This window comes from Pezoporus flaviventris, unplaced genomic scaffold (assembly GCF_033815535.1).
Source record: "Pezoporus flaviventris isolate CSIRO_AGI_PZ_B2104156 unplaced genomic scaffold, CSIRO_AGI_Pfla_v1 ptg000036l, whole genome shotgun sequence".
Taxonomy (NCBI): Eukaryota; Metazoa; Chordata; class Aves; order Psittaciformes; family Psittacidae; genus Pezoporus; species Pezoporus flaviventris.
In genome coordinates this window covers 4,311,109-4,336,225 of record NW_026892584.1, presented here as the reverse complement: position 1 = coordinate 4,336,225, position 25,117 = coordinate 4,311,109, and the positions used below count along the sequence as shown (strand labels likewise).

At 39.3% G+C, this 25,117-nt stretch overlaps 1 protein-coding gene across 1 annotated transcript in view; it reads left to right on the top strand.

Annotated features, from left to right (window-relative positions):
* MICAL2 (microtubule associated monooxygenase, calponin and LIM domain containing 2) overlaps positions 1 to 25,117 on the top strand; it is a 118,505-nt gene that overhangs the window by 33,925 nt on the left and 59,463 nt on the right. The window contains exons 13-24 of the mRNA XM_061464237.1: positions 1,780 to 1,979; positions 2,489 to 2,601; positions 6,861 to 6,932; positions 7,420 to 7,566; positions 8,668 to 8,772; positions 10,316 to 10,534; positions 10,762 to 10,863; positions 11,842 to 11,973; positions 20,246 to 20,353; positions 22,283 to 22,469; positions 23,558 to 23,646; positions 23,983 to 24,362. Coding sequence (XP_061320221.1) covers positions 1,780 to 1,979; positions 2,489 to 2,601; positions 6,861 to 6,932; positions 7,420 to 7,566; positions 8,668 to 8,772; positions 10,316 to 10,534; positions 10,762 to 10,863; positions 11,842 to 11,973; positions 20,246 to 20,353; positions 22,283 to 22,469; positions 23,558 to 23,646; positions 23,983 to 24,362 — 1,854 coding nt within the window. The remainder of the gene's footprint in view (positions 1 to 1,779; positions 1,980 to 2,488; positions 2,602 to 6,860; positions 6,933 to 7,419; positions 7,567 to 8,667; positions 8,773 to 10,315; positions 10,535 to 10,761; positions 10,864 to 11,841; positions 11,974 to 20,245; positions 20,354 to 22,282; positions 22,470 to 23,557; positions 23,647 to 23,982; positions 24,363 to 25,117) is intronic.

The following is a 25,117-nucleotide window of genomic DNA, read 5'->3' as shown; positions in this document are numbered from 1 at the left end:
CTTTTTAGTGTATGTTTGAAACCACAACGTCACTGTCATGAGTTACAGAAATACCAGAGTGAGCCTTAAATGGACCATCCTCAGTATATTGTAGTGGTTACTGTGACAGTCATGTAGGGAAATGGTGGGCCATGTTGGTGCACAGGAGATGGTGGTTTTGCATAACTCTTTGTCCAGAAGAGCACAGTTCCCTTGCACGTGGGCTGTGTAGCAAGGGCTGGCCCTTGAAAATTAACTGCTTTAGGGATTGAATGTAAGCCAGCATTCCACTTTTGACAGTGTTTCTGGGGTCCTAACTCTATAATACATACATTCTTATGTATAAATGTTTTGTAAGGTTCCTCTGTTAGATACCACGGGGTCGGTGTTTAATAGGTGTCAGGAAATGGCAATTGCTGGTGCTGGGTTACTGTGCCTGCCTGCTGCAGTCTGTGGTGGGGTGACTCTTTTGTCCTCTCACCAGTCTCCAGAATGCAGTGGATGCATTCTCTTGTCTACCTACACAGACTTAGGAGTCACGAATGAATTATTGTCCGCCACCCATTACTGTGGATAAATGAAAGAAATGATTGAGCTCTTTTATGAGGTGTGATAATTTGGAAAAAACAGGAATGATATCAAGGATGCTTGTTTGTACAGCTTTGCCAGAGGAAGAGCTAGGATTTTAAAAATTAGATTTTTTGGGTTTGGTTTGTTTTTTCCCTTTTATTCGTTTAAAAGAATTATGGATGGTTTTGTGGAGAGGACAGTGTAGAAAGCAAAGTAATCTTTTCTGTCTGTGGAAAGCATGTCTCTTAAGCCCTGCTCTCTCTAGAAAGCTGATAGATTTCCTGAGCTAACAGACTTCCTGCTATTTAATTAACATTGTGTTCAGATATTGTTGGCTTTTTGTAATAAATGGGACTGCTGAAGGACTTGGCCAGATCAAAGCTGGGCAGGCAGCAGTCAGCTGCCTGTGGATTGCAGGCAGGGCTGGGGTGGAGGGCTGCCTGCAGCCCCCTGGCTCCAGGAATAGACAGTTTGTGTGGGGAGAGAGAGAAGTTCTTTGGGGATTCAAAACCTCACATTCCTTATGAGGAGAAGCTACCCTGCCCTGAGCTTTGTAATTTATTCACATGTTTATTTTAATCATGAATTTTGGAGGCTGTTCAAGAGATCAGAGTCTTAGAATAGGTCCCATAGAAAATGGATTAGAGAATGGATAAACACAGTTCCAGATGTGTGATATACTTATTTAGTGTGCTGCTAAATTCAGTTATGACATGGACAGTAGGTCCTCATCTGAACTGTGTGTGGAACACCTTAAAAAGAAAGGTAGCGCCTGTGCATGTGTGTGTGTGTACACCTAACGTTTGTTTCATAAAACATGAGCCTAAATTTTTCTACTCCTGACTTTGATGTTTTGTAGAACTAATCAAAACTAAAAAGTCAGTTGCTAACAGGTGAACTCTGTAGAAGTACAGCTGTATTTGGAGAGGATAAAATTTTCTTAGCACTTCTAAGGAGGAATTGCAGTTGTTCACAAATAAGCTAATCCTTTTCATGGGACTGCATCAAAATCCATTTCAGTGAAATAGCTTCTAAATTACAGTTTTGCAAAGCCAGGATTTGTAATAATGGGATTTCTTACCTTTGGCATATCTGTCGCTTTGACCCAGTGAAATGCCTGTGTGCACATTCGTGGTGCTGTTCTGCACCTATGTGATGGACATGAGCACTGCATGTTTCTGTGGGAATCAGAGAGGAAACTGCCACTAATACTAGTGTGTTGCCCCACAGTGACTTTGATGCTCTGAATGAAGAGGATGTTGTCAAAAACAACCAGCTGGCATTCGATGTTGCTGAGCAGGAGTTTGGGATCCCCCCTGTGACCACGGGGAAGGAGGTGGGGTCGGCTGGGGAGCCCGACAAGCTCAGCATGGTCATGTACCTCTCCAAGTTCTATGAACTGTTCAGGGGCACACCGCTGCGGGCAGTAGGTAAGCCAAACCCAGGCCACTCCTAATTCTTGCAAGTTTAGGGGACGGAAGCACTTCATCCAGGCTGCTTATGAGCACTGCTCTTGAGCCAAGAGTCTTTTCCCAGCTGAGCTGTTCTGGAATGCAAGAGTGCCTGCTTCTGTCTGCAATAGCTACCTTGTGCTTTAAAAATGAAAGGGGGAAAAACTTGATTGAAGACCAAGGTTTTGTGGGTCCTTGGTGGTTTCAGAGAACAGAAGCAGCTGAATAACTGCTGCTTGACATCATAAAGTTCATGTATCGGGCCGTTAGAATGATTCTCTGGTAAGAATGACTGCATATAGCTTGTCCATTCCTGGGTGCTTCTCTTCCTTTTTTAAAAAGTCACCCTATATTGTATGTGTTTATTTTATTGGCTTGGGTTTCTTATGTATCATTGCTACCAGCACTCAACTGGAAAATTTTGCCTGGGACAAAACATTTAAAAAAGAAATTTGAGTAAATATCCTAAGCAGTTGTTTTTTGAACAGATGCTGGTGAGAAGCAAAATGGAGAACATAACGATCTTTGTTCAGCAAAATCATCCAATTTCATCTTTAATAATTACATCAATTTAACTTTTCCAAGAAAACGAGTACCAAAGGTAAGAATGGCCCTATAAACCTTTCTCTGTTGAGAAGATGAAAATAAGCTGTCAGGTTTAGAAATAAAGGTTTTATATGTATCCTACTATTAAAAGAGCTGTAGAAGGAGATTTTTGAGCATATTAAAGAAGAAAAATAAGATTTCACAGTAAACAAAGCTAACACACACATGCACAGTCAGTTCTTATGATGTTTGTAAGGATAATACTGAAGCATTTGTCAGTGTCAAATTGCTGAAGCGTTAATAATAGTCCCAGTTAAGCATTCTCTGTAACTGCAAAATTTCAAATCACAGTGAGAATTTAGGTGTACTTGGGGAGAATTAATATCTATTGTCCACTGATATCTTCTTCAGTGAAGGTGAAAATAAGAGGAGAAGGTTGTTTTATTTGTTGTGTTTACAAATTAACATTTTCAACTTGAAATATTTGAGATCTTGGCTCTGTTATGTGTATTGTCTTTTATGTTTTATTTCTTGAAAAAAAGATTTTCCAAAATAATTTTTAGGAGGTTTTGTGCAATGCTAAATACTAAGGATTATTTTATTTGGGGGGGGCTTTGGGCTTGAGTTTGTTTTTTTTTTTTTGAGACAGGAAAGTCTGGTGGAATTTTTCTAGGTTATTCCTACCCTTAAGAAAAAATAGTACTGTAGTTCTGTATTCCTAGAGTTAAATATGCAGCCATATTATTATATTTCAGTTCAAATAGTCACTGGTATGCTAGAAGGCTTATTGATTGGGAGTGAGTGCTATTTTTTCACAAAGCAGTGTTTTGAACAGGTGTGGTTGCTGTCATGGTTCTGGAGGGAAGCTTTCGAATACTTAAGATGTATAAAGCCTGAAACGGTAACAAACAGTGGGCAGGCTGACTGGCATGACTCTGAGATGATGCTCTCTTACTCATATACATATATTCTTCTCTTGGTCACTTATTAGTGAAGACTTATTGAAATGCCCTTTTTATGCCCCTTTATAAAACATATCCATGCCCATACATGTTGTGATTCAACACTCTGGGGCCTTGAAAGGTTATGAAGACCTGAGTTAATATTGTGTGGCATAGGACTGTGTGCAGTAAGAGTATTATGTTTCTGAATGGATTAAAACTTCAAAAGTTTTCTATGATTTAATTTAGAGGTTACTCTAATGAAATTATTCAGTAATAAACTGTTTCACCTTCTGCCTATTCATTAACCTGGTCCTCTTTTGCAAGGAGACCTTGAGGAGGGACTGTGCGTCCACAGCCAAGCCTACCTTCATTCTAATTTCAGTTTACATGGGGAATGTCTGCAAAGCCTGGCTCAGAGGCACCAGTGTCTCAAATCCAGCTGCTGCAGATTAACCAGCACAAGTTAGACAGCAGCATGTACTCCACCAAAATGAATTTAACTTCTGTATTTTCTGAAACAAAGCTTAATGCAAAATTGTTCCAGGCTTTGACTTTCCTGGGCTGGTCAGAAACTGTGTATTTACTGCTGCAGTTCTCAAGCCCTTGCTTTGTTGGGTTCTGGTTGTTTTTTTTTTTCTTTTTATTTCTTCCTTTTCTTTTTTTTCCTTTTTAATAGACCTCATTCATGCTTAACTGTATTGCTTCATTTACACCTATGCAGAGACTCTTTAAGTTTTGCCTTCAAAACTACACATTTCCAAATTCTTTGGAATTCAGTGTCCTTCAGAAAAGTTCAGGTGTACATGTATGTACTGCATTCTCTGTAGTTTAATGTGTTGCTTTTTAAATTTGTTGCCAACTTACCTTCTCAGTTTTCATGGAAATGTGGGATTTTTTGTTTGCTCGTTTTCTACCTGAAGGTAGAATTTCTACCTGAAGGTAGAATTTCTAGTGATTTCCTAGATGATGTCTCAGATATTTTCTACAAGGAAACACATTTTTGAAACCTGTGGACAACACAGTAACCTCATATATCCTTGTTAGGAAATAACTTTTCCCTGCCACCCACATATACACAAAACCAAGTGATATTTCCCAGCTAACCAACCAGTGGGAAATCAAATAGGCAAAATAAACATTGCTTTTTCTTGTGGGTGACTTCTTCAGAAGAAAAATCTTCTTCATGACCACAGTGTTGTTGGTTTTCCCTGAGTTATTTGTGGAAGTAAATAGACTTTTTAGTAATGGGGAGAGCTTTCCATTACTAAGCTGTGCAGCCCTTCTGACTAACCTCCCATCATGAAATAAGCCTTCTGTCATAACAGGAGGTATAGTTCTTGGCACTACATGAAAGCATGAGGTTATTTGCTTGATGGGCCCCTTTGGTTTCACACTGCAGTGGTTTGTTTGAAATGAGAAGCGAAGGCGGTATTTTCCAAATTAGCTTGGGGAGTGGGACTGTGAAGACCTTATTTTGTATAGGGCTTTGCAGCCCTGTCATGGCTGGGGTGTGAAAGTAAGCAAGGAACATGGTACTCGGGTTAGAACAGAGCCTTTTGGGTGCCAGAACCAGCTGAAACTAGCTGGGAAATGAAACTCTTTGGAAAGCAACTGCTTGAGTTAAGAGTTTGGCTTCAGATTTATGTCTCTTTCCCCTGCAAAACGTGATGCTGAGCATTATCCAGGTATTACTGTAAGAGAGCACTCACATATCATAGACTCAGAAACCAGCCAGGGTAACAGTGTTGCTTACAAAACTTTCTATACCATCTAGTTTGTCCTTTTATTTGGCTGGAAGAGGGATCCTTATCTGGGCTCAGATTAGGAGAGACCAGGAAGTGGGACCCTGGAGCTGGTGTGGCCAGCTGTTCTGGCAGGGTGTGTTGGGCTGGATAATGTTTTCCATTCTCCAACAGTGTCAGCAGGGCTGGAGAGGAACTGAGATTTCCTGTGCTCCAGACTAATAAATGAATAGAGGTGTTTACACAATAAAGGGCACAGTCCTTTTTCTTGCAGTTTTGCTAGGTAATTAAATTGCTTTGTCTTTCATTTCTTTGTAAAATATCTTAATTAAAGTCCTTTGTGTAAGACTTTTCGAAAGGCATCATCTTGTTTGCTCCATTCACTTAGGCGAATTCTGCTTTTATGTGGTACAGATTATTATGCAGAATACATTGTGCTGTTACGTTGTTCAATTTTCCTTGGTAGACTAATGACTATAGGCAGTGTTAAGCTAGGTTACTGAGAGCTAGTGCTTGAAAGACAATGTACCAAAGCATTCAAGTAATCAAAATACTGTCACCTGATTCTTTTGGTGTTTGCCCAGAAGTTGTTTGGGATTACTTCTATTCACTGCATAATGATTTATTACAGTGTATCTATAAAAAGGAATCCTGTATTCTTTGATCTCTCTTCATTCTTTTTTTCTTTTTTTTTAATTGGCTGAGCAATCACTAAGATGCAGCATGGGCAGATGCAAATAAGTGGAGTCTATTGTTCATAAAGTGTAACCCAACATGACATCTATCAGACAAAAAAAAAATTTCCATTGTACCAAGTCTTCAAAATTGAATTTAATAAGAACTGTTACAAATTTTTAAGCATTGACTATTTTGCAAGTTCATCCAGACTGAGTATGAAGTAGTATTTGTTGTGTCATCCCTAATTCAGTAGAGTAATTAAACATGTGCGTAGCTTGAGCACAAAATAGGCAATTTGGTTGCTTAAGTATTGTAATGTAAAGCCATAGTCAGGGAGATGAACCTTACAAGGGCGACAGACTTTAAGGTAGACAATAATTGCTTCCCAAAAAGAGGTATGTCTGCGCTATAAACACATGATCTGCATGCAGATATCTAATTAAAAGATGTGAAAGAGTAAGGGGTTTCTGGATTTTGTTACTTACCTGTAAACCAGTGTAGTCTAGACTAAAATTCACAGAATAAGTGATGCTGTAATGCCTTTTCCTTCAAGGATGTGTCAGTAATTTATGAATTACAAACTCTTCAACACTGAAAGAGGACAAGATAAACACCAACAATGTAGGGCCTGTGTTCAACAGGGTGTAGAAGCATGTATTTTCACCCATCAGAGTCCAGTGAGAGCTCCCAGTCAGGGGTTACAGGGCAGTTTTGATATATGTGATAACTCCCATGAGGGCCACCAGCCTCCTCATGTGAGGGTTTGATGAGGCACACCAGTGCCATGAGGATCCCCGCATGCTGGCACTGCTCACCTGGGTTTGCCTTATTTAACACAGGCCAGACCACACTGCCTGGTTATGAAAGTTAATATCCTGGGAGGAACTGTGTGGGTAAATCTGGTAGCTGCTGCAGTAATCCATAAACTTGTTTTGACTTTACCATTCCAGGTTGAAGGGAAAACAGAAGAAAAAGAGTCTAATAAAAGACGTCGAAAAGGTCTTTTTGGTGTCTTCGAGGAGGTTGGTGTTCAGTGGTGTTCAGCCAGTTCCTTGATGAGCACCAGAGCTGAGGAAGAAGTGGAGTTGGGGGGCTGGGGCTTGGCCCTTTTTGTGCTTGGCAGGAAAGAAAAAGCCAGCCTCTCTCCTTAAAACCTTGAATTTACCATGGTGTGCACTAAAGAAGAGCTAAATTTATTTAAATCATTTGTCAGGGAGGAGAGCATCACCTAAATTGCACTAGTTTTCTTTGAGATCCAAGAATGCTTAAGGTGTTGGTGACTCTGTTTTATCACTAACACCAGTTAATATTCCCTTTTTTGCTGTACTCTGGGACCAAAGAGAGTACTTGTTGGTGACTTTGGCATGCTAAACAGCCTCATCTTTAAAATATTATATAGATGTATTTTCTATTGCCCTTTGCTGATAAGGATGTTACATCTCTCTTTTTATCTCTCCGTGAGTGTTGTAGGCAAACTCAGGAAAACCATAGTTTGTTGTTTCCTTGCAGACTTCAGGCTTTTCAAGCCAAGGGATAAATGGAAAAGAACAGAGTGATGGCAGAGAAGGAACAAACCAGAATAAAGTTAAATCAATGGCAACTCAACTGTTGGCAAAGTTTGAAGAGAATGCTCCAAATACAATTTTTCGGAGGCAGGTATGTCATAGGTGAATGCAAAAGTAATCTCTGAAATTAAACTGTAGTCACTCCTTGCGAACGTGATGCTGTATGCGAATTAAAGGTATTCCTTTCAATAGTTAATGAACAAATCTGACTAATATAGGTTGACTAATGCATATTTATATAATGTATTAATATATATTTTAATAATAAAGTTTGGTGGAATTGCAATGTCTAGAAATCTCTTGTAAGCCAGTCTGTAGAATTTTTGCTTTGTGTGGAAGTCACAGCTGACTGCATATGGTATTGCAGAAGGACTTTTTTTTTTCCCTATATTCTATGACTAAAGGACTCTACACATCCAGTGGAATCTTTCTTTGTGGAAAATTTAGAAAGCATAGAAGGTAATCTAACCTTTTGTAAGATGTGTCTGGCTGCATTTCCATTTGTAAAGTAGACATAATGGAATATATTTGTACGTTCAGTGGCATTTTCATGGTTTAAAGATAATCCAGTGCTGTCAAGGTACTGATCATAAACTCAAAATCACACTTTAGCTAGTGAGATGGTTTGAGTCAGCTGAGTTTGGATCTGTCACATGAAATATTTGAAGGAAGGATGAACAAGGTGTTGAGGTTCCACAGAAGGAGGTGGTTTTCTTAATTCTTTGTGCTTGTATCCATTTTTTTCTTTTACATATTTAAGTCCTCCAGAAACGTAGGCTGTAGATGTCAAGTGACTTCTGCAGTGTGTGAACTGCTGTTCTTTGCGCTCTACCTGGCTACTTGTCAATGCCCTGAGTTTTCTGCATGTGCTATGTGTGCAGAGGTTTGCTTGACCTTGTTGAAGGAATGCTTGATGCTTTTTTTTTTTTTTTACCTTTTGATCATAACCTTTCTAAAAGAATCCTGAATGCGCTGAATTTTAAGTATATCTTTGATGGTAGAAGGGGTTAATAAAATTGGTCAGTGACAAAAGTCTACAAAGCATGTTGTTAAGCTCCGTAGTAACGTGTCTTTAAAACCAGCTTTTATTTCTATCTGCCTCAAAAGACCTTTGAATCCTATTTACTGTCTTCCTTTTTTTTTTTTTTTTTCCCTCTTCTCTGTCTTTGTAATTTTAAAAATGCTTTACAAGGAGCTAATAGATAGACGAGGCCTGCTTTCTTCTGACCCTCCTGTTAATCCTCGCTTTGCTAAGCCTAAGGATGCAAGTCTTCTTCCTCCTCAACCAAAAAGGCAGGTAGGAACTCATATTGGTAACACCAGACAATCACACTTTTTCTCTCATTGCTGAGAACTCAGTCTTATTGTGTAACTATAGAATATATAAAACAACATGTGGATGTAATCTGCAAAGTTAACAGATATATTTAGCTCAGAATTGTGAAAACCACATTAAAGTTTAAGGCTATTTTATACCTGCTTGACCAGATGAGAAAACTCTTTGAAAGAATTAATAACTGTGGGGGGAAATAAAACCAAACCAAAACAAACCTAAAAACATAGGTGTTGATTTCTGTGTTATCACATCTAGAGTCCAAACTGTATAATTACATAGCTACATTTAACATGTGAGAAAACTACAGCAGTATCTGAAAATTTGTCTGTGCATGTACTTGATGTTTTGGGCTATTGTAAAGATAATGCAAAAGGAGTTTTCCGTCCCAAGAAACCCGGCAAAAATATTTGAGATAAAAGCTTGAGCATTGAAAAGCTGATATTGATGCCCAGAGGTTTTATTTCTTTAAGCAAAACTTGTGATAAGAATTTCTGCTGAAAACTCTTTTGCTGCATCATATACATGGGGCAAAATGTTTGAATACATTGTCTAAATTTTTCTCTTGATACTTCCAATGAAAGCAGTCTTATATCAAATAGTATTGACATTCACTTTACAATAGAATGTTAAATTGAAGTAAATACCATGTAGGGGCATTGCAAGAGTAGTCTTCAGTGAAATGGGATCTGCATTGCATATGGAAATCTGCCAATCAGCTTGATGAAAAATGCAGATTCATAAACTAGTTGAGAATTGCTGTTTCAAAGGCAGATCTGCTATTCTGAAACATCAGAAGCACACTGCAAGTTGATTGGCATTAGGTTTTTATATTTTAATTCTGAGAAATTTGGAAAGTTTATGTATTTAATTGAATTGGACAGATAGGATGAAGTAGAAAACTCTCATGAAAAGACCCAACTGGAAGGTAAGACTGAGTTTGATAAAGCTGAACTGATTCAAATGTTTTATTTACTTCAAAAGCTATTCTATGTAAAGACTCAAATTCAGAGACCTATTCTGAAATCCTCAATGAACTCCTTAAAATTGTTTAAATCTTAAATACTTTATAGCTTAACTTGGGTTAGACTAGATCTAGAATTACACTGAGAACTACTGTTGATATCCTTACAAGTTGATTGTAAGTTTAGTTTCAAGCAGATGTAATACTAAAACAAACAAGCAAGCAAAATCCTTGCTAAAAAACCTGGAAGGAGATGCAGTGTCGTGTTCTTCTGCACTGATGCTAACTGGGGTTATTCATAAAAACTGACACAGACCTAGAGAAGGATGTCAAGACCTGCGTAAGTTATGCAGGACCGATTTATTTCAGTGCATGGATGCAAGCATCAGAGATGCAGTAGATAGTTTGCAAAGAGTGATGTGAGAACATTTTGATTCTAGTTATGTGCATGACTGTGCTGTGCTTTCAGAAGCATTCTTAAAAGCTGCATATACTGCATGGTAGTGCAGAAAGCAGATTTTTTTCACTTCAAGTGTTTCCCAGTTTCAGGTGCTAGCTAGGAGTGAACACGAGGTCAGGGAACCCAAACAGTCTTTAGATGGTTCTGATCATATGGCCAGGAAAGCAAAGACTGTACAAAAAACAGATACCCAACCCAGTCTGTCAGAAACCTCTGAAAATCTCGCATCTGCCTGTTCTGCTGCATTTGTACTTTCTGGAGTGCTTGAGCGTCTTCAGCACCTGGAGGAAAAAATGAAACAGGTGACAAGCAATTTCTTTTCCTTTCTGTCTCTTAACTGCATATGTTAATCTGTATCCTGTATTGTCCCTAGATATGTGCTGGCTTTTTCTCTGTTGACTATAGGCTATATTAAGACAATAAAAAGTCTTTCTACAAACTTGATATATTCTCATGATGTATGTGACATTAACAGAGATCTCTCTCTCTCTCTCCTTTCTTGGCATTCCTTCCCTGGCTCTTATTGCAGAAAAGAGCTCAGACCGTAGCAAACAGGGAATTCCATAAAAAGAACATTAAAGAGAAAGCAGCACATCTTGCCTCAATGTTTGGATACATGGAGCTTCCAAAGGTGAATATTAGGTTTTATACCTGAAAAAGTGCTGAGTTAGAAGACATACGAGAAATCAGGGGGAGGGAAATTTCAGTAGTTTTGTTTCTAACTTTCCTTTCACCTTGGGTGGATCTGAAAAACAATGTGGATTCTGCTGTAACTGGCAAAAGGCTATGTATTATTCATAATTTGAGGCAAAACACAATCTAAATCATAGAGCTAATCAGAGTACGTTAGCATGAGAGAAATGTTAGTATAAACCATGTCTTGTGCTTACATATACACTGGTAGCTCACAGTTTCTAATGAATTTGTAGTTCTTGGTGGAATCTGGCATTTCTTATGCTTTGTTATGCTTTCTCACAGCACTATCTTACCTAACTGTCCACTGTAAATATTTTTAAAAGAAAACTGAGTACAGTAATATAATTTGCCATGAAGGTTTTACCTTGATAATTTCTGTGGCTCCTCCCTGTGCAGAAATAGAGGAAAAAGAACAGAATTAGAGGAAGTTGGGTCTGTTCAGCCTGGAGAAGGGAAGGCTATGTGGAGACCTCATAGCAGCCTTCCAGTATCTGAAGGGGGCCTATAGGGATGCTGGAGAGGGATTCTTCATTAGAGACTGTAGTGATAGGACAAGGGGTAACGGGTTAAAACTTAAACAGGGGAAGTTTAGGTTGGATATAAGAAGGAAATTCTTTCCTGTTAGGGTGGTGAGGCACTGGAATAGGTTGCCCAGGGAGGTTGTGAATTCTCCATCGGTGGCAGTGTTCAAGGCCAGGTTGGACGAGGCCTTGGGTGATATGATTTAGCGTAAGGTGTCCCTACCCACGGCAGGGAGGTTGGAACTAGATGATCTTAAGGTCCTTTCCAACCCTAAAGATTCTATGATTCTATGACTATCCTATCTTTTTCATGCATGACTTTGAAATTACTCTCTTAACCTCTGCTAATGTCACTGTCTCTTGGATAACTCTCCTATTTCTGCTTTACACAGAATAAACTATCTACTAAAGGCTTATCCTATTCTCAGCCCCCAACTCCTTCTTGCCCTCCACCTCATGACTCGGCTGCTGCCTCTTCTCCATCATCTGTCGATTCAGCTTCCCCTGCTGCTCCTTCTAGACAGGTACTCTATTAACAGCTTTTTCCTGTTAAATCCAAACGTGTTGCTAAAGCTAAAGCTACTTAAGAAACTGCTTGGATGGAAGGTGCTGCCAGCAGATCTGTTGTATAGGTTGCATTTCACACTGGAATAAAATTTTATTTTATTCACTGTTGTTAATTCTGCATGTTTGTAGGAGGAAAGTCGTTAAAAACTGTTCAGGTATTAAGTTGAAGAACAAAGCAAATAGCTAATAAAATTTTTACTTCAGTTCTGAAAATTTTGCATTGCTGCTTATCTGAAATGTTCTGTTGTTGGACAGTACTACAGACATGCCTAGCAAAGAAAGAGCTTCACATTTTATAGCTAACTGGATGTTATGGGATCAGTTAGATGTTCTTGGATGGCATTTGTGTTTGGTTGGTTTTTGTTTTCATAAGAACATCTGTCTGGGCTATAGGGGGGAACCTGCACAATAATGTTGGTTTTAACTAGAAATAGTATGAACACTTGTAGATACAGACCAATTTAATTGTTTTGTTTGTTTATTTATTTGTACTTGCTAGAATTTTTTGCTAGAATAGTTTTTGTAACAGCAAACTTTTACAGAGAGGAAACATGCATACTCTGAGTGAAAGCGGTTATGTAACACTTGAATCAGATATTCGGCTCTTACTACTTATGCTGATGTTAGAAGGGGGTTTGCTTTTATCTGTGGAAGTTAGGATGAGATTGACTTCTAACTCCCTTTGTTTTAGAAGGATTTTAATTGAAGAAAGTTTCTTTTTCAGCTTTTCAGGGCAGGTACAGGCCTGGGTTCCCAGTATTGAATTGGGTGGGTGAAGAAATGAAGGTGGACACTTCATTTTTTCTAGGGGTATTGATGGCAATTGCTGTGACTCTGCACATGCTGGTGGTTCTGCTGCCTGACACATGAAAGAAGTGCTATTCAGCAAAATCTGGTACTGTCTGCATTTACTGGGAGGAGAAGCAAAGCATTCTGCTTTTGTTGTATTCAAATAACAGTAGTTTTATGAATTACTCATGACTGTTGCTCAACTTCAGGCAAGCCATGGGTGAAGGTAATTTCCCATCTGGTGGGCAGAATCATTTAGTGGAATGGTCTAGGTATTTTAAGGTTATTTTGCACCATATTGTTAGTGCTGGTTGGAAATTGGGCTCACAGCCCCAGCAGTAACCAAGAAGCTAGGTACTGAGCTGACTTGCAGTTTGCAAAGCCATGTCCCTCAGTTGAAATGGATCTGTGTTGAAAAGACTCCCTCTCATTCTCTGGGAAAATATAGGCTAAAGAGTCCTTCAAGGACACTGCAAGCCCAGCAGGTGCCTTACTGCAGTAATCCCCTAATTCTCTTCAGCTTCAAAGTAAATCCTTTGCCTGGATTTACCTCTTACTTTCTATGACCTAGGAGGTATAGCATGTGATGGGTTTTAAGCTAAGTAATGGTTTCCAAAATGTAGGGGCCTGTTGCTCATTTTATTTGGAGAACCATTGTGACACTGCAATGAGAATAAAGAAAAAAACCCAAACTATATGAACAACCCTTTAACATATGAGAACTAAGTTCTTAATCATACAGAAACTCTGTACAGAGCCATAATTTTACTGGGTTTTAAAGTTTTTTTCATAGAGAGCGTTTGGCCTGAGCAGTCATTTTTGAATGTTTTAATCTAACTGTGTTTTGTTTGAACTACACTTACAGTCTTTTATTAGCTTGCCATTGTATTTGAATGATGTAGCAATATTTTGTTATGACTTGATTTCAGTCAGGCTGAGTTTACGTCAATTGAAAAATGCTCTCCATTCTGCCATTACTCCAGAGGTGATGGCAGAATGCAGCACAGCTGCTGAGCCAAGAAAATCTTATTCTGTCACCAGTACAGAAAATATACATTCATCTCATTTGGTAAATATTTGGCTGGTTAGGTAGGACTACATGTATTCTTTGGCAGATCTACATGTATGAACATCTTGATGCCTACTATGCTGCTCCATAGGGTTACATAGGCTCAGGTCTTCTTGTACACTGTATGCATTACATATGTCTAAATATGGTGCATTTGGCACAGCATATTTGGGAATTTTTAAATAGCAGGTCTGATAATGAACAGGCAAGCTTTAACTTTCCTCCCCTTTGAGGTAGATGCTACAGGGGTAACTTAAAGCAAGCGGAGGGGTTAGACAGGGTCAGTCAGCCATGGTGTCTCAAAGCTGTTGCAGAGAAGGGGAGGGTACCTGTCCTCCATGCTCAGTTTTGGCACAGTAAGTGGACAGTCACTATGGAAACAGAGATTCAGGTGAGGCTTGGGGATGGGGATAGGAGACCCCTGAATAGTAAGTAGCAGGGTGCTGGAGGAGGCCTGCAGTCTGCAGCAGGTTATGTTTGGAGCAGGTTATGCCAATGTGCACTTTACACAAGTAAAATGGATCTGTCCTGAGGACAGAAGATGAACTAAATGGCTCTGTGGACCTATGTCTAGGCCCCTTACTTGCATTGATGATGTGGTGGTGAGGTGTTAATGGATGTGCAAGACTTTTGTTCTCCATACTATTTATTCATGTGCTGTGAGGTTGGTTTAGTCCTGTGATACCCATTACTTTAGCTTTACCTCTCTTTGGCAACTTAATTTCTGTTTCTCTTTAAGTTACACAGGCCATGTTCTGGCTTATCTTCTGTTATTTCTCAAGCAAAATTTTTCCAGAAGCAGGTTTCTTACTGCTGTTTTACTGTGAGAGTATCAGTTTTTCAGAGAACACCTGCTGAACCTGGATTTCATAACAAGCAATCTGTCTGTGCCCTTTCATGGTTAACTTCTTGTCCCTGGGTTTTGTCTTAAGATTGCACACTTAGAATCATAGAATCATAGAATAGTTAGGGTTGGAAAGGACCTTAAGATCATCTAGTTCCAACCCCCCTGCCATGGGCAGGGACACCTCACACTAAGCCATCTCACCCAAGGCTTCGTCCAACCTGATCTTGAATGCTGCCAGGGATGGAGCATTCACAACCTCCCTGGGCAACCCATTCCAGTGCCTCACCACTTTTTGTAACATGAAAATTTTATCCTACTCTAAAACACTGGCTAAATGTGCAGCACTATAAAATAAAATCAGATCATATTTCAGGTGCGCAGTGCACATTTTCAAGTGCTATGCATGATAATTTAACAGTATGTTTGGACTTCTCTGCTCTGAGTATGCACTGGTAATTAATTGCCTGTGTTTGTGTTATCTTGCGGTTGGGGTTATAGGACTTAGAATTTCTATTTTTGGTCCCTGTTCTGAGAGATACCACGAGATAAGCCTAGACTTCAGTGAGAAAAAGGGCTTCAGGATTGGTAAGTCAGCAGAACAAGCTTCTTCATGTCGCTCTCAGTGTTTCTGCATTTTCCCAGCAGAAGATAATGGAAGTCTTCTGAGTTTTGTAAGATTTCATGAGAGATGGCCTATAAATATCAGTACCCTCCCATTCTTTAAGTAGTTAGAACCGTCACTTTAATTTCAAGTGAGTACTGAGATTGTTATGAGACACAATGATCCTTTGCAACTGTTGAATTTTCACTAGAGTGGTATTAGTTATGGTACCGTATTTATTGAAAATGGTGGCTAAGAAATCATACTGTCTTATTACAGAAACCTGTTAAGCCTCAGTCCTGAAAGGAGCACTTGAAAGGAAAGCTATGGAAGCATATTGTTTCTTCTAAAGGCATACAGTCATTACAATTTATTAAGAACTTCCTACTACATGAAAGTATATGCAAGTTGCCAGTAATAATCAAAGCTACCTTCTAGCTTTAATCAGCTGTCAAAATTCACATAGGTAGAATTATGAAGGAACAAATATTATATTACAGGCTGGGCTTTGGTTATTCCTGTTGTCTGTTTAAAGTTGGATTTGATCTTCAGAAAACTGTGTTCATCTGAGCTTTGCATGCGTGACTCCACACCATATGTCATAAGAACTATGATGTTGCAATCAGTAGGCTTTGCTGCCTGCGGTGTTTGGACCAACTGCTTCCCTTCAGTGAGGTGACTAATTACCAGCAGGGCTTGGGTGTTTTCTACACACAGTAACTTATTACTCACATGTTGTTTATCTCAGAGGTAAAACATATGTAGCAGGTGGTACCAAAGTAAATAAATACCTCTCAAAGCTAAATAAGACCAGGAAAATCATTAAGGATATGAAACAACAAAGGGGAAGCATTGTATGCTTTGGAGGCAGAGAGTACATTTCCTTTGTTTTATGAAAATACTACCAGGCATAGTTGTTGGTTGGCTGTGGTGTTACAAACAATAACATGGGGAAACACAGAAGGCAGCTTTCGCTTCCCACTAATAACCACTCTGATCAACCTGCTGAAAAGCTTTGGTAACATGTCATTGACAGGTCAACAGTCTTCACAAATCACACACACGTGGTGGATTTTTAAGTGTTTTCTTTGCAGATTTTTTCTGAAATTCACTGTGTAAGGTAACTCTAAGATTCCTTTCCAACACAGGGTTTAAAGCTAATAGTATAAACCTGCTTGAATTGTGAGAAGTAACCTGCTATTTATTGATAGTGGCCGCCGCACTACAGAATTGCAGGGTTGTGTGGCACTTCAAGTACACCAGTAGCCTCAAAGGTAGTAAGTGCATGAGCAAAATATAAAACCTATTATGTGTATAGTGAATTTCTAGGGTACATGAGTAGCATCAGGCTGGCAGAGATCTGTGTGCTATCAACCAAAGCTAACCCATGTAAGAGCTGACAGGTTCTCTGCAGGAAAGTCTGTAGATTTTGGGGTCAGACCATCTCTCCTGCAACTGGAATTTATTACACTTACATGATTACATGGTGAGGATGTTACTGAAGTCCTTGTCCATAACTAGGTGAGTTTTAGAGAAGACAAGGTTACTCAGTGGTTGTACTGTTGTCATATTAGGGCAGAAGTCCCTAGCCTGGTGGGCTAGAACCCGTCCCTCCCATTCTCTGCAGGTTTCTGCAAGTGCTCATGAGGTGGTCTGGTGGCTTCTTATCTTTCCTTGATGTTTCTATTTTGTAATTTAATTTCTTTTGAATAGAAAACAATAGAATATTTTGGTTGTAAGGGATGTACCATGATCATCTAGTCCAACTGCCTGACCAATTCAGGGCTGACCAAAAGCTAAAGCATGAAACTAAGGACATTGTCCAAATGCCTCTTAATCACTGACAGGCGTGGGGCATCAACCAGCTCTCTGGGAAGCCTGTTCCAGTGTTTGACCACTGTTTTGGTGAAGGAGTGCTTCCTAATGTCCAGTCTGAACCTCTCCTGATGCAGCTTTGAACCATTCCCAAGCATCCTATCACTAGGTACAGGAAGAAGAGATCAGCACCTCCTCTCCAGTTTCCCTCCTCAGGAAGCTGTAGAAAGCAATGAGGTCACCCCTTAGCTTCCTTCTCTCCGAACTAGACAAGCCCACAGTCCTTAGCTGCCCCTCACAAGACTTGCCTTCCAGTGCTCCCACCAGCTTTGTTGCCCTCCTCCAGACACATTTAAGGAACTTCACATCCTTTTCCAGCTGTGGGGCCCAGAGCTGCACACAGTACTCAATGTGAGGCTGCACCAATGCTGAATACAGTGGGATAGTCCCCTCTTTTGAACTGGTTGCTGGTGCTGTGTTTGATGCCCTCCATTATGGGGTTTACCCTCTTGGCTGCCAGGGCACACTGCTGGCTCATACTGAGCCTGCTGCCAACCAGCAATCCCTGATCCCATTCTGCAGGGCTGCTCTCCAGCCACCCCTCTCCCGGTTTATACTTGCACCTGGCATTACTCTATCCTGAGTGCAGAACTCAGCATTTGGACTTGGTAAATTTTATCCCCTTAATCATTGCCCAATGCTCCAATCTATCTAGGCCCCTCTGCGCATCACCTGGAAGGTGTGGTGCCAAGGTTGTAGCAAATCGATCTCCTCTTGTCTACCCACATTCCTGATTCAGTAAGGAGAACCAATAGAGATCTTTCCCCAGTAATGTGGCCTTATTAAACAATTTGTATAAAGTGAGATCTAATCAGTCCTCAAGTCCACTTGCCTCCTGCCCTTCCCACTGGTGAGCAGCAACAATGCGTGTGTTGATGGTGGTTGTAGGAGACAAGAGTAGTCAGCAGTCTTTCGGTTACTAGATTAAATTGAAATCCCACTTGCTTTTACACAGAATGTGAGTTCCCTTTCATTACAATAACATTTCCTTTTAATAACATTTCCTTTTAATAACATTTTTTAAGTATGTACAGATGTGCAGTTTTCTTGTTTTGACTGCTTTAATGTTGAGGTAGATTGCTCCAATGGGTGGAGAACAGAAATCGACCAACCTGATGAATTTCAAGGTGTAGTTCAGGCTTAAGGATGCTTTTCCTGAAATTCACCTACTTGCATTCTAGGCACAGCCTTATTGTTCAAGTGATTGCTCCAGCATTTAACTAGTTCAAGGTAAACTTTTTGCTTCAATTAACTTCAGAAGCTTTCTTTTACCTAGGAGCTCATAGGTAATAAGTTGTATGTGGCCTAAAAGCCACTCAGCGTATTCTGAGGGGCAGAATTTGGGGAGGAAAATTTTGTCTTCTGTGATTTTAAACAATACAAAGGAGCATAGTTTTCCTGTAGTAGCAAGTAGCACTTCTGTTGGCTAATAATCTAGTGTACCACTTGGGACAGCACTGTGGTGTGTAATTAACAGTTTACTTTGCTGTTGTTACCCTGCAAGTTCTGCAGATATTGAACAACATTTTAAAGTCTTTTTATAATAAGCAAAACCAAACAGGACATAAATTTATTCCTTGAATGGCCTTTGTTGTCTTAACCTGCATATTTTGTACCTACCTGGATATTAAGCTAATTACAGGATAACTCTCAAAAGATAAGGGAAGCTGTAAGGAGCTGGACATACTCCTCTGGATTATATTTTTTTTTATTAGCAAGAATATTTTTATCTGTCATAATTTTTGAAAATGCACCCACAATGCATCATAGTTGTTTTAAACTTGATAGAAAATGTTTCAAAATTATTTTAAAGTAGCATAAATACCATTGCCTTTATATTTTTCTCTTTTCTTCTTGGTAGCTTTCTGATATTTTAAAACCTTTCCATTAGCAAGACTTGGTGTAGTGGCAGTAAAAAATTGTATCGCTGACAAGTGTGAGACTTTAATATTTGGACTCTTTGGGAGGCAAATGAAGCATGATATATGAGACAGTGGATCCTCTAGGAAATAAAAAGAATGTTCTGACTTCAGAAGCAGAATACCAGATCCCTGGCCTTACCAGGATTGTTCTTGCTGCCTTTGCTACCAGAGAGGTCGTGGGATCTTATGTTGACTATAAAACTAAAATGAAAGTCACTACAGCAAATTTGGTTTAGGGTGGAAAATATTTCTATAGCTCTATGAAGTCTTCACAGTCTTTTTTTCCAGGAGCAGGGAATTAGAATACCTACCTGCCTGCCACACACACCCCCCCTTTCTACTGTTCCACTGTCCAGGCATGTGTTTTGGCAAGGAAGCCTGGACCATGCAGTCAGTGATCTGGTAGTGGTGCGTTTGGAGCCACAGCCTAAAGAAGTGCAGTCTCCTTGCAGGCCTGTCTATTTGATAAATTTGGTTAGAAAGAGCCTAACATTTGTGGCTGCTATAGTGTGATGAAGCAGATTAAAGGGGATGGCTTCCTTTCATGAACATGGTTTATCCAGTTTTCTCTGGCATTGAGTCAATGGGGAAGAGGGAGAATGATTGCTTTGTGAGAATCAACAAAATGTTTGTACGTGGGATTTCTACTACATTTTCATAGGCTGTTTCCTGAAATGCCACATTCTGTAGTCTGGTAATGTAAAGTTTAGTCCCCACTTCTGTGAAATACAACAACAAAGTTCCAAGAAGTCAAAGTGAACAGGGTTTGTTTTTTTCAGTCTATCAGAACAGCCCAACCCTGATAGGCAGTAGCTCCCAGCTCAGCCTTTCATAGGCATGGCAGGAGGACTGTGCTGTGGGAGTGTTTGCTCCCAGCAGTTGTTTCTCCATCATTTCACAGAGAAGTGTGGGAACTGCACACACTTCTGTGGCCACCAGCTGGACCATGCTGCTAACAAATGAACATGCTTGTGTTCTGCTAGACTTTGGCTCTGCTCTTTCTCGTAGCCTCTCTTTATCGTTGTTTGCATGTTTTCAAATCATCCCTGTCCTTTTCTCGTAAAATCCTTTTTCAAGAAAAACTAAAGCTCTTCCTTCTATTCTTCATCTTCTCTTTTCTGGTTAGATGACTGTAGGAAAGGTATCATGTGCAATTGGAGCTGTGGCTGAAGTTCTTGTCAATCTGTATGTGAATGATCACAGACCCAAGCCACAGCTTAACCCCCTTGAACTGGTAAGACCAAACCCAAAAAGAAGCAATAACTCGATTTTAAAGAGTGGTGTTTCCGGAACTAACATCCTAATTTAAGATTTTGGCTGTGGAGCACTTCAAGCATTATGAAAGATCTTAGTCTAACATTTATTAAGGAATCAAGTACATACTGGCAAAACATGCTGATGTGTGGATGTGCTGGAAATGTTGTTCACGGTGTCTTCTATTTAGATTTTTATTATTTGCATGAATTAAAACTTCAGGAGGGTTTTATTAAACGTAATTACTGGTACAGTTAGTAAGAGAAGGCAATTATTAATCAGGGCAGCTTCTAAAGAAAGTTTTGTTATAGTATATGTTTATGCAGTTATTTTTAACACACAAATGCTGAATCACTGTGCCTCATTTTGGAGAGCTGTTTTTAAACTCTGACACTGTTCTGTGTTGAATTCAGAAGCAGTCTCTGGACAGAGCTACAGGTTCTTGCCCCATTCCTCATTCTCCATCTTCTGCCTCTACTGCTCAGAGCTGTCAGGTATTGGGAAATGAAGTAAGATGTTGTGTTGTGGTGATGACACTTATCTATTAGCCAGCACAAACTCAGTTGCTTGTACTTCACTGTAACTATCTGTTCTTTTTTCAAAAACATGTATATACATGGGTAACCATTTGCATGGTTATTCATTTGGGAAATTTCATGCTCTGAAATGATCCATCACAGCAAAACGGATTATTGATGGCAGATTTGGTCCTTAACTTTTAAGCACAAGACAATGTGATGATTAAAATTGTGACTTGAACTTAACATTATGAAGCTGTTACAAGGCTACTTTTTGGCAGCAAACTAAAGATGAGTTGTGTGGACTATGTGCTGTTGTCTGAATGTGCCTGGTCTCTGCCAAGCCTATGCCTCCTCTGTCCCATGCATAGAACTTCTCCCGTGGCAGTGGGGATGGTGGAAAGGAAGGGAGATGGTGATGGCTGTGGTAGAGACAGGTTGCTCGTCTGTACTGACTTATAACTAATACAAAGTAACATCTTCATATCTACCTCTAATAAGAAAAGGGAAGTCCAGTGGCATCTAATTAATTTCTAATTTATTTTTCTGTACCTTTTTATTTTTTCTGTACCTTTTGCATGTATATCCAGAGAGGGTAAGATGTATGGCAATTAAAGAATGATGATTGACAGCCCAAATTCAACAAAAACCTTCACAATAGATTCCAGTTGTAAATATGGATCGTATTTTAAAGTCCAATGAGTTAAAAATATTCTGCATGTCTGTGGAAGGAGAGAAAGTGATTTTTTTTTTTTTTTTTTTAAAACAAATCAAGCCCCAGCTTGGGCTGTAGTCTTGGGAGGAACATGTCTGAGAGGGGAAGCATGTCTGCAGTGATAAAAACAGTTCAGACACCAGCATTAACGACTGTCAGGTTTTCTTCCTGGACATTAAAATGCAAGCCTACATTTTCCTCCAGAGTGTGTATGAGCGAGTGTATATTGAAAGTTTCAGGATGTCTGTTTTCCTAGCTCTGCATGCCTGTTATTTGAGGCTAGCAAGGTCTGCCTTTGCCCTCTTCTGAGAAGCACCGATGCCCTCAGACTGTGAGATGCAAGTGCCTGAGCCAGCGCAGTGCAGGGTGATGAAAGAGCATCTGGGACTGATGCTGCTCTTGTACCTGAGTAAACACAAAATGTCAGTGAACTCCCAGAGGGAAGCTGGATACAAGTCCAGCTGAAAATCACCCCTTAAAGTCCTTGTGATGTCTGATTTATGAATTGCAGCATAAACCTACAGGATTGTAGCAAATGAGTAATAAAAAAGCTGACATTTTAATTGTGTGTGGAGGGTGCTGTGTAAAAATTCAAGCAGATAAAGAAGCTTCCCAGTTAAGAATTTGGGTGTAGTGCAACAGCTTTATGTGCATTTCTATTTTTGTCATTTAACAGGCATCTCTGCGAAAAGAATTCCCTCAGTCTGTCGGGGGGAGTGACATTTGTTACTTCTGCAAAAAACGGGTATACGTTATGGAGCGGCTGAGCGCAGAAGGCCACTTCTTTCATAGGGAGTGCTTCAAGTGTGAAGTATGTTCTACAACACTCCGCTTAGGAATTTACGCCTTTGATGTTGAGGAAGGTAATAGAGGAGCTATTTAAGAATATTTAAAATATTGATTGTTTAAGTATTGATGTTTTTAAAGGAACCAGGGAAAAAGACCTGGCCAAGTAATTCAGTAAAGAGGAGGTCTGCCAAATATGTTGTTTGTGTCCATACTGATCTTCAAGTCCTTGTACTTGCAGTTCTAGTCTTTCAAAATAATCCAGTTATGACAGACCTGAGCTTTAAATAAGAATTCCTCAGTGGAAAATAACTTGAGTGATCAAAATGCAATTTGTCCAAGCACAGGACAGAGGGAGGGAGAGGGGAAAGGTGATTTTTTTTTTTTTTTTTTTTTTTTTTTCTCTCCAACAGTACAGAATTATTCTCATCTCTCATTTACAACTGGCCATTAAATAACATGATCTACAAGGGTAAGACACAATAGTGGCAGATTTACATGGATCAAGGGAATATAGGTTATCTCTTTCAAGATGTTACGGCTCAGGAATTGAAAGCAGTAGTACTGGCCGAGCAGTGGTGTAATTTATTCCAGTCTACTGTAGAACAGGAGATTCAGATCTTGGGCACTCAATCCCACCTACACCCCCATTTTGGTTTGTTTGCTTGTTTTTTGTTTAGAGGGAAATTATTAAACTGAATTGAAATTCCCTTGCCGCTTCCAAATGGTTTGAGTAGATTGGAATATTAACCTGATCTCTTTCTGCAAAGAAAAAATTAGACTCAAGGCTAAAAGTGGCTCTTTTGAAGTCCAGAGAATGCTTTGCAAAGACTTTTTTTTTAACTGATTATTTGAGTTTTTGCTGCTTGATGTCTTGTTTTGGTTTGTGACATTGTATTTATTGAATTTTGGGTTTCTGCTATTAATTAATCTTAAACCTGTGTGGTAGATAAATGACCTTGCCTTATTTAAAAAACATGCAAATCTGTGTACTGTAAAAGAAACCCATTCAGAGCTGTGAGCTATTCAGCTGGTGGCAAGTTTCCCATTCCTTTTGCTGCCCAACCATTGATTATCCTGATTTTATCTTTTTATGGATGCAGCAGTGGGGTTTCAGTCCATATATATATAGATGAAAAATCTTTTTTTTTTTTTTCTCTTGTAGGTAAATTTTACTGCAAACCTCATTTTACACACTGCAAAATCAGTACTAAGCAGAGAAAGAGAAGAGCAACCTTACAGATCCAAGGAAAGGTACATATTGTTTATATTAATAATGCAGGGAATGTTGAGGCAGCTTTATTTCAAGCAGGGTGCAATACTTGCAATTGTATGTGTGTGTGAGAGATGTTTCCTAGCTAATATCCAGAAGCACTTAAATCAATACTAAAACATAACCTCCTGGTTCTGTTTGACATATTTATAGTCTGGTTCTGAATGGAATTGAGTTTTCTCTATACAAAATAAATGTGAACTTAGGAGAAATTGGAAGTGAATATATATATAAAGACCTGAAAACACTAACAGAAATTGAATGTGCCATATTTTAGAAGTGTATATATAACATTTTTTTTTAACGCTTTATGTAAGGAGACAGCAGAAGCATGGAAGAAAGAGGAACCCAAACCCACAGAGACCACCACAGAAAGCACTTTGTCTACTGCTAGCAGTCCAGAGGACAGGTCCCCAGGTATCCTGACTTCCTTCTTTAGGGGCACACTAAGCTGGCCCCTTCGGGTGACAAGGGATCTGCTTGACATTCCCAGACGCCTGTCTAACTGGATGCATGGTTTTCTGCACGCTACCAATCTTCATTTCAGGGACAATGCATATAACTATACCTACTTGTATGAACTCTTGAGCCTTGGTGTGCCATTCCTCTGTGCTCTTCTAGAGGTACTTACTCATATGTACCGGGAAGCAGAGCTATCACTTGAAAATGTGCTTGAATGGGTGAAAAAAATTCTGTAGGGTTTAAATTCTTCTGTGTCTTGCTCAATTTTGCCTTTCAGATTTTCAAAATTAACAGCCTCACTATTTTCTTGAGGGTTTTTTGTTTGTTTCTTTGGGGGTTTTGTTGGTTTTTTGTTTGTTTGCTTTTTTACTTTTCATACAATTTAATGTGTGACTTGAATGGTGGATTCCTTCTGATATATATGAGGTGTGCAATCAAAAATTTCAATATGAAATGTACTGTATGTTAGAGCATGAAGGGCAATGTCCAGACACATTTCCAAAACATGGCAATGGATGAAGGATGTTTGTAGATTTATCTTTTTCACTTGTTTTATCCTGTGATCAGACCATGGGGCATATTGTATATTTAAAAACCATGCTCCCTCCCCTGCCCTCCTCCTTTTTCTTTTTTTCATTAGACCAAGAAAGAATGTGTCTTCTTTCAGATGTTTGGGGAATATTTGTGATAAATGACTGGGTTTTGAAACCTGAAGATGGCGCATACCTTTTTTTTTCCTTGCTTTCATCTTTGCTCTGCGTTATGAGGTTTATAATTTGCATGAATATGTTAAAAAGAAAAAAAGAAGAATTAATCATGTACTTAATTGCCATTGCTTCTAGTCATGCCTTTTTTCATTTCTTATATGTGATAGATACCCTTTGATGATAGTGGGTATAATCTGTACTACTAATTTATTTAAAGTTTTGAAATAAATTTGAAGAGCAAATCTTAGTTGAGTGAAGGCTTGATTGCAACTAGGTCAAAGGA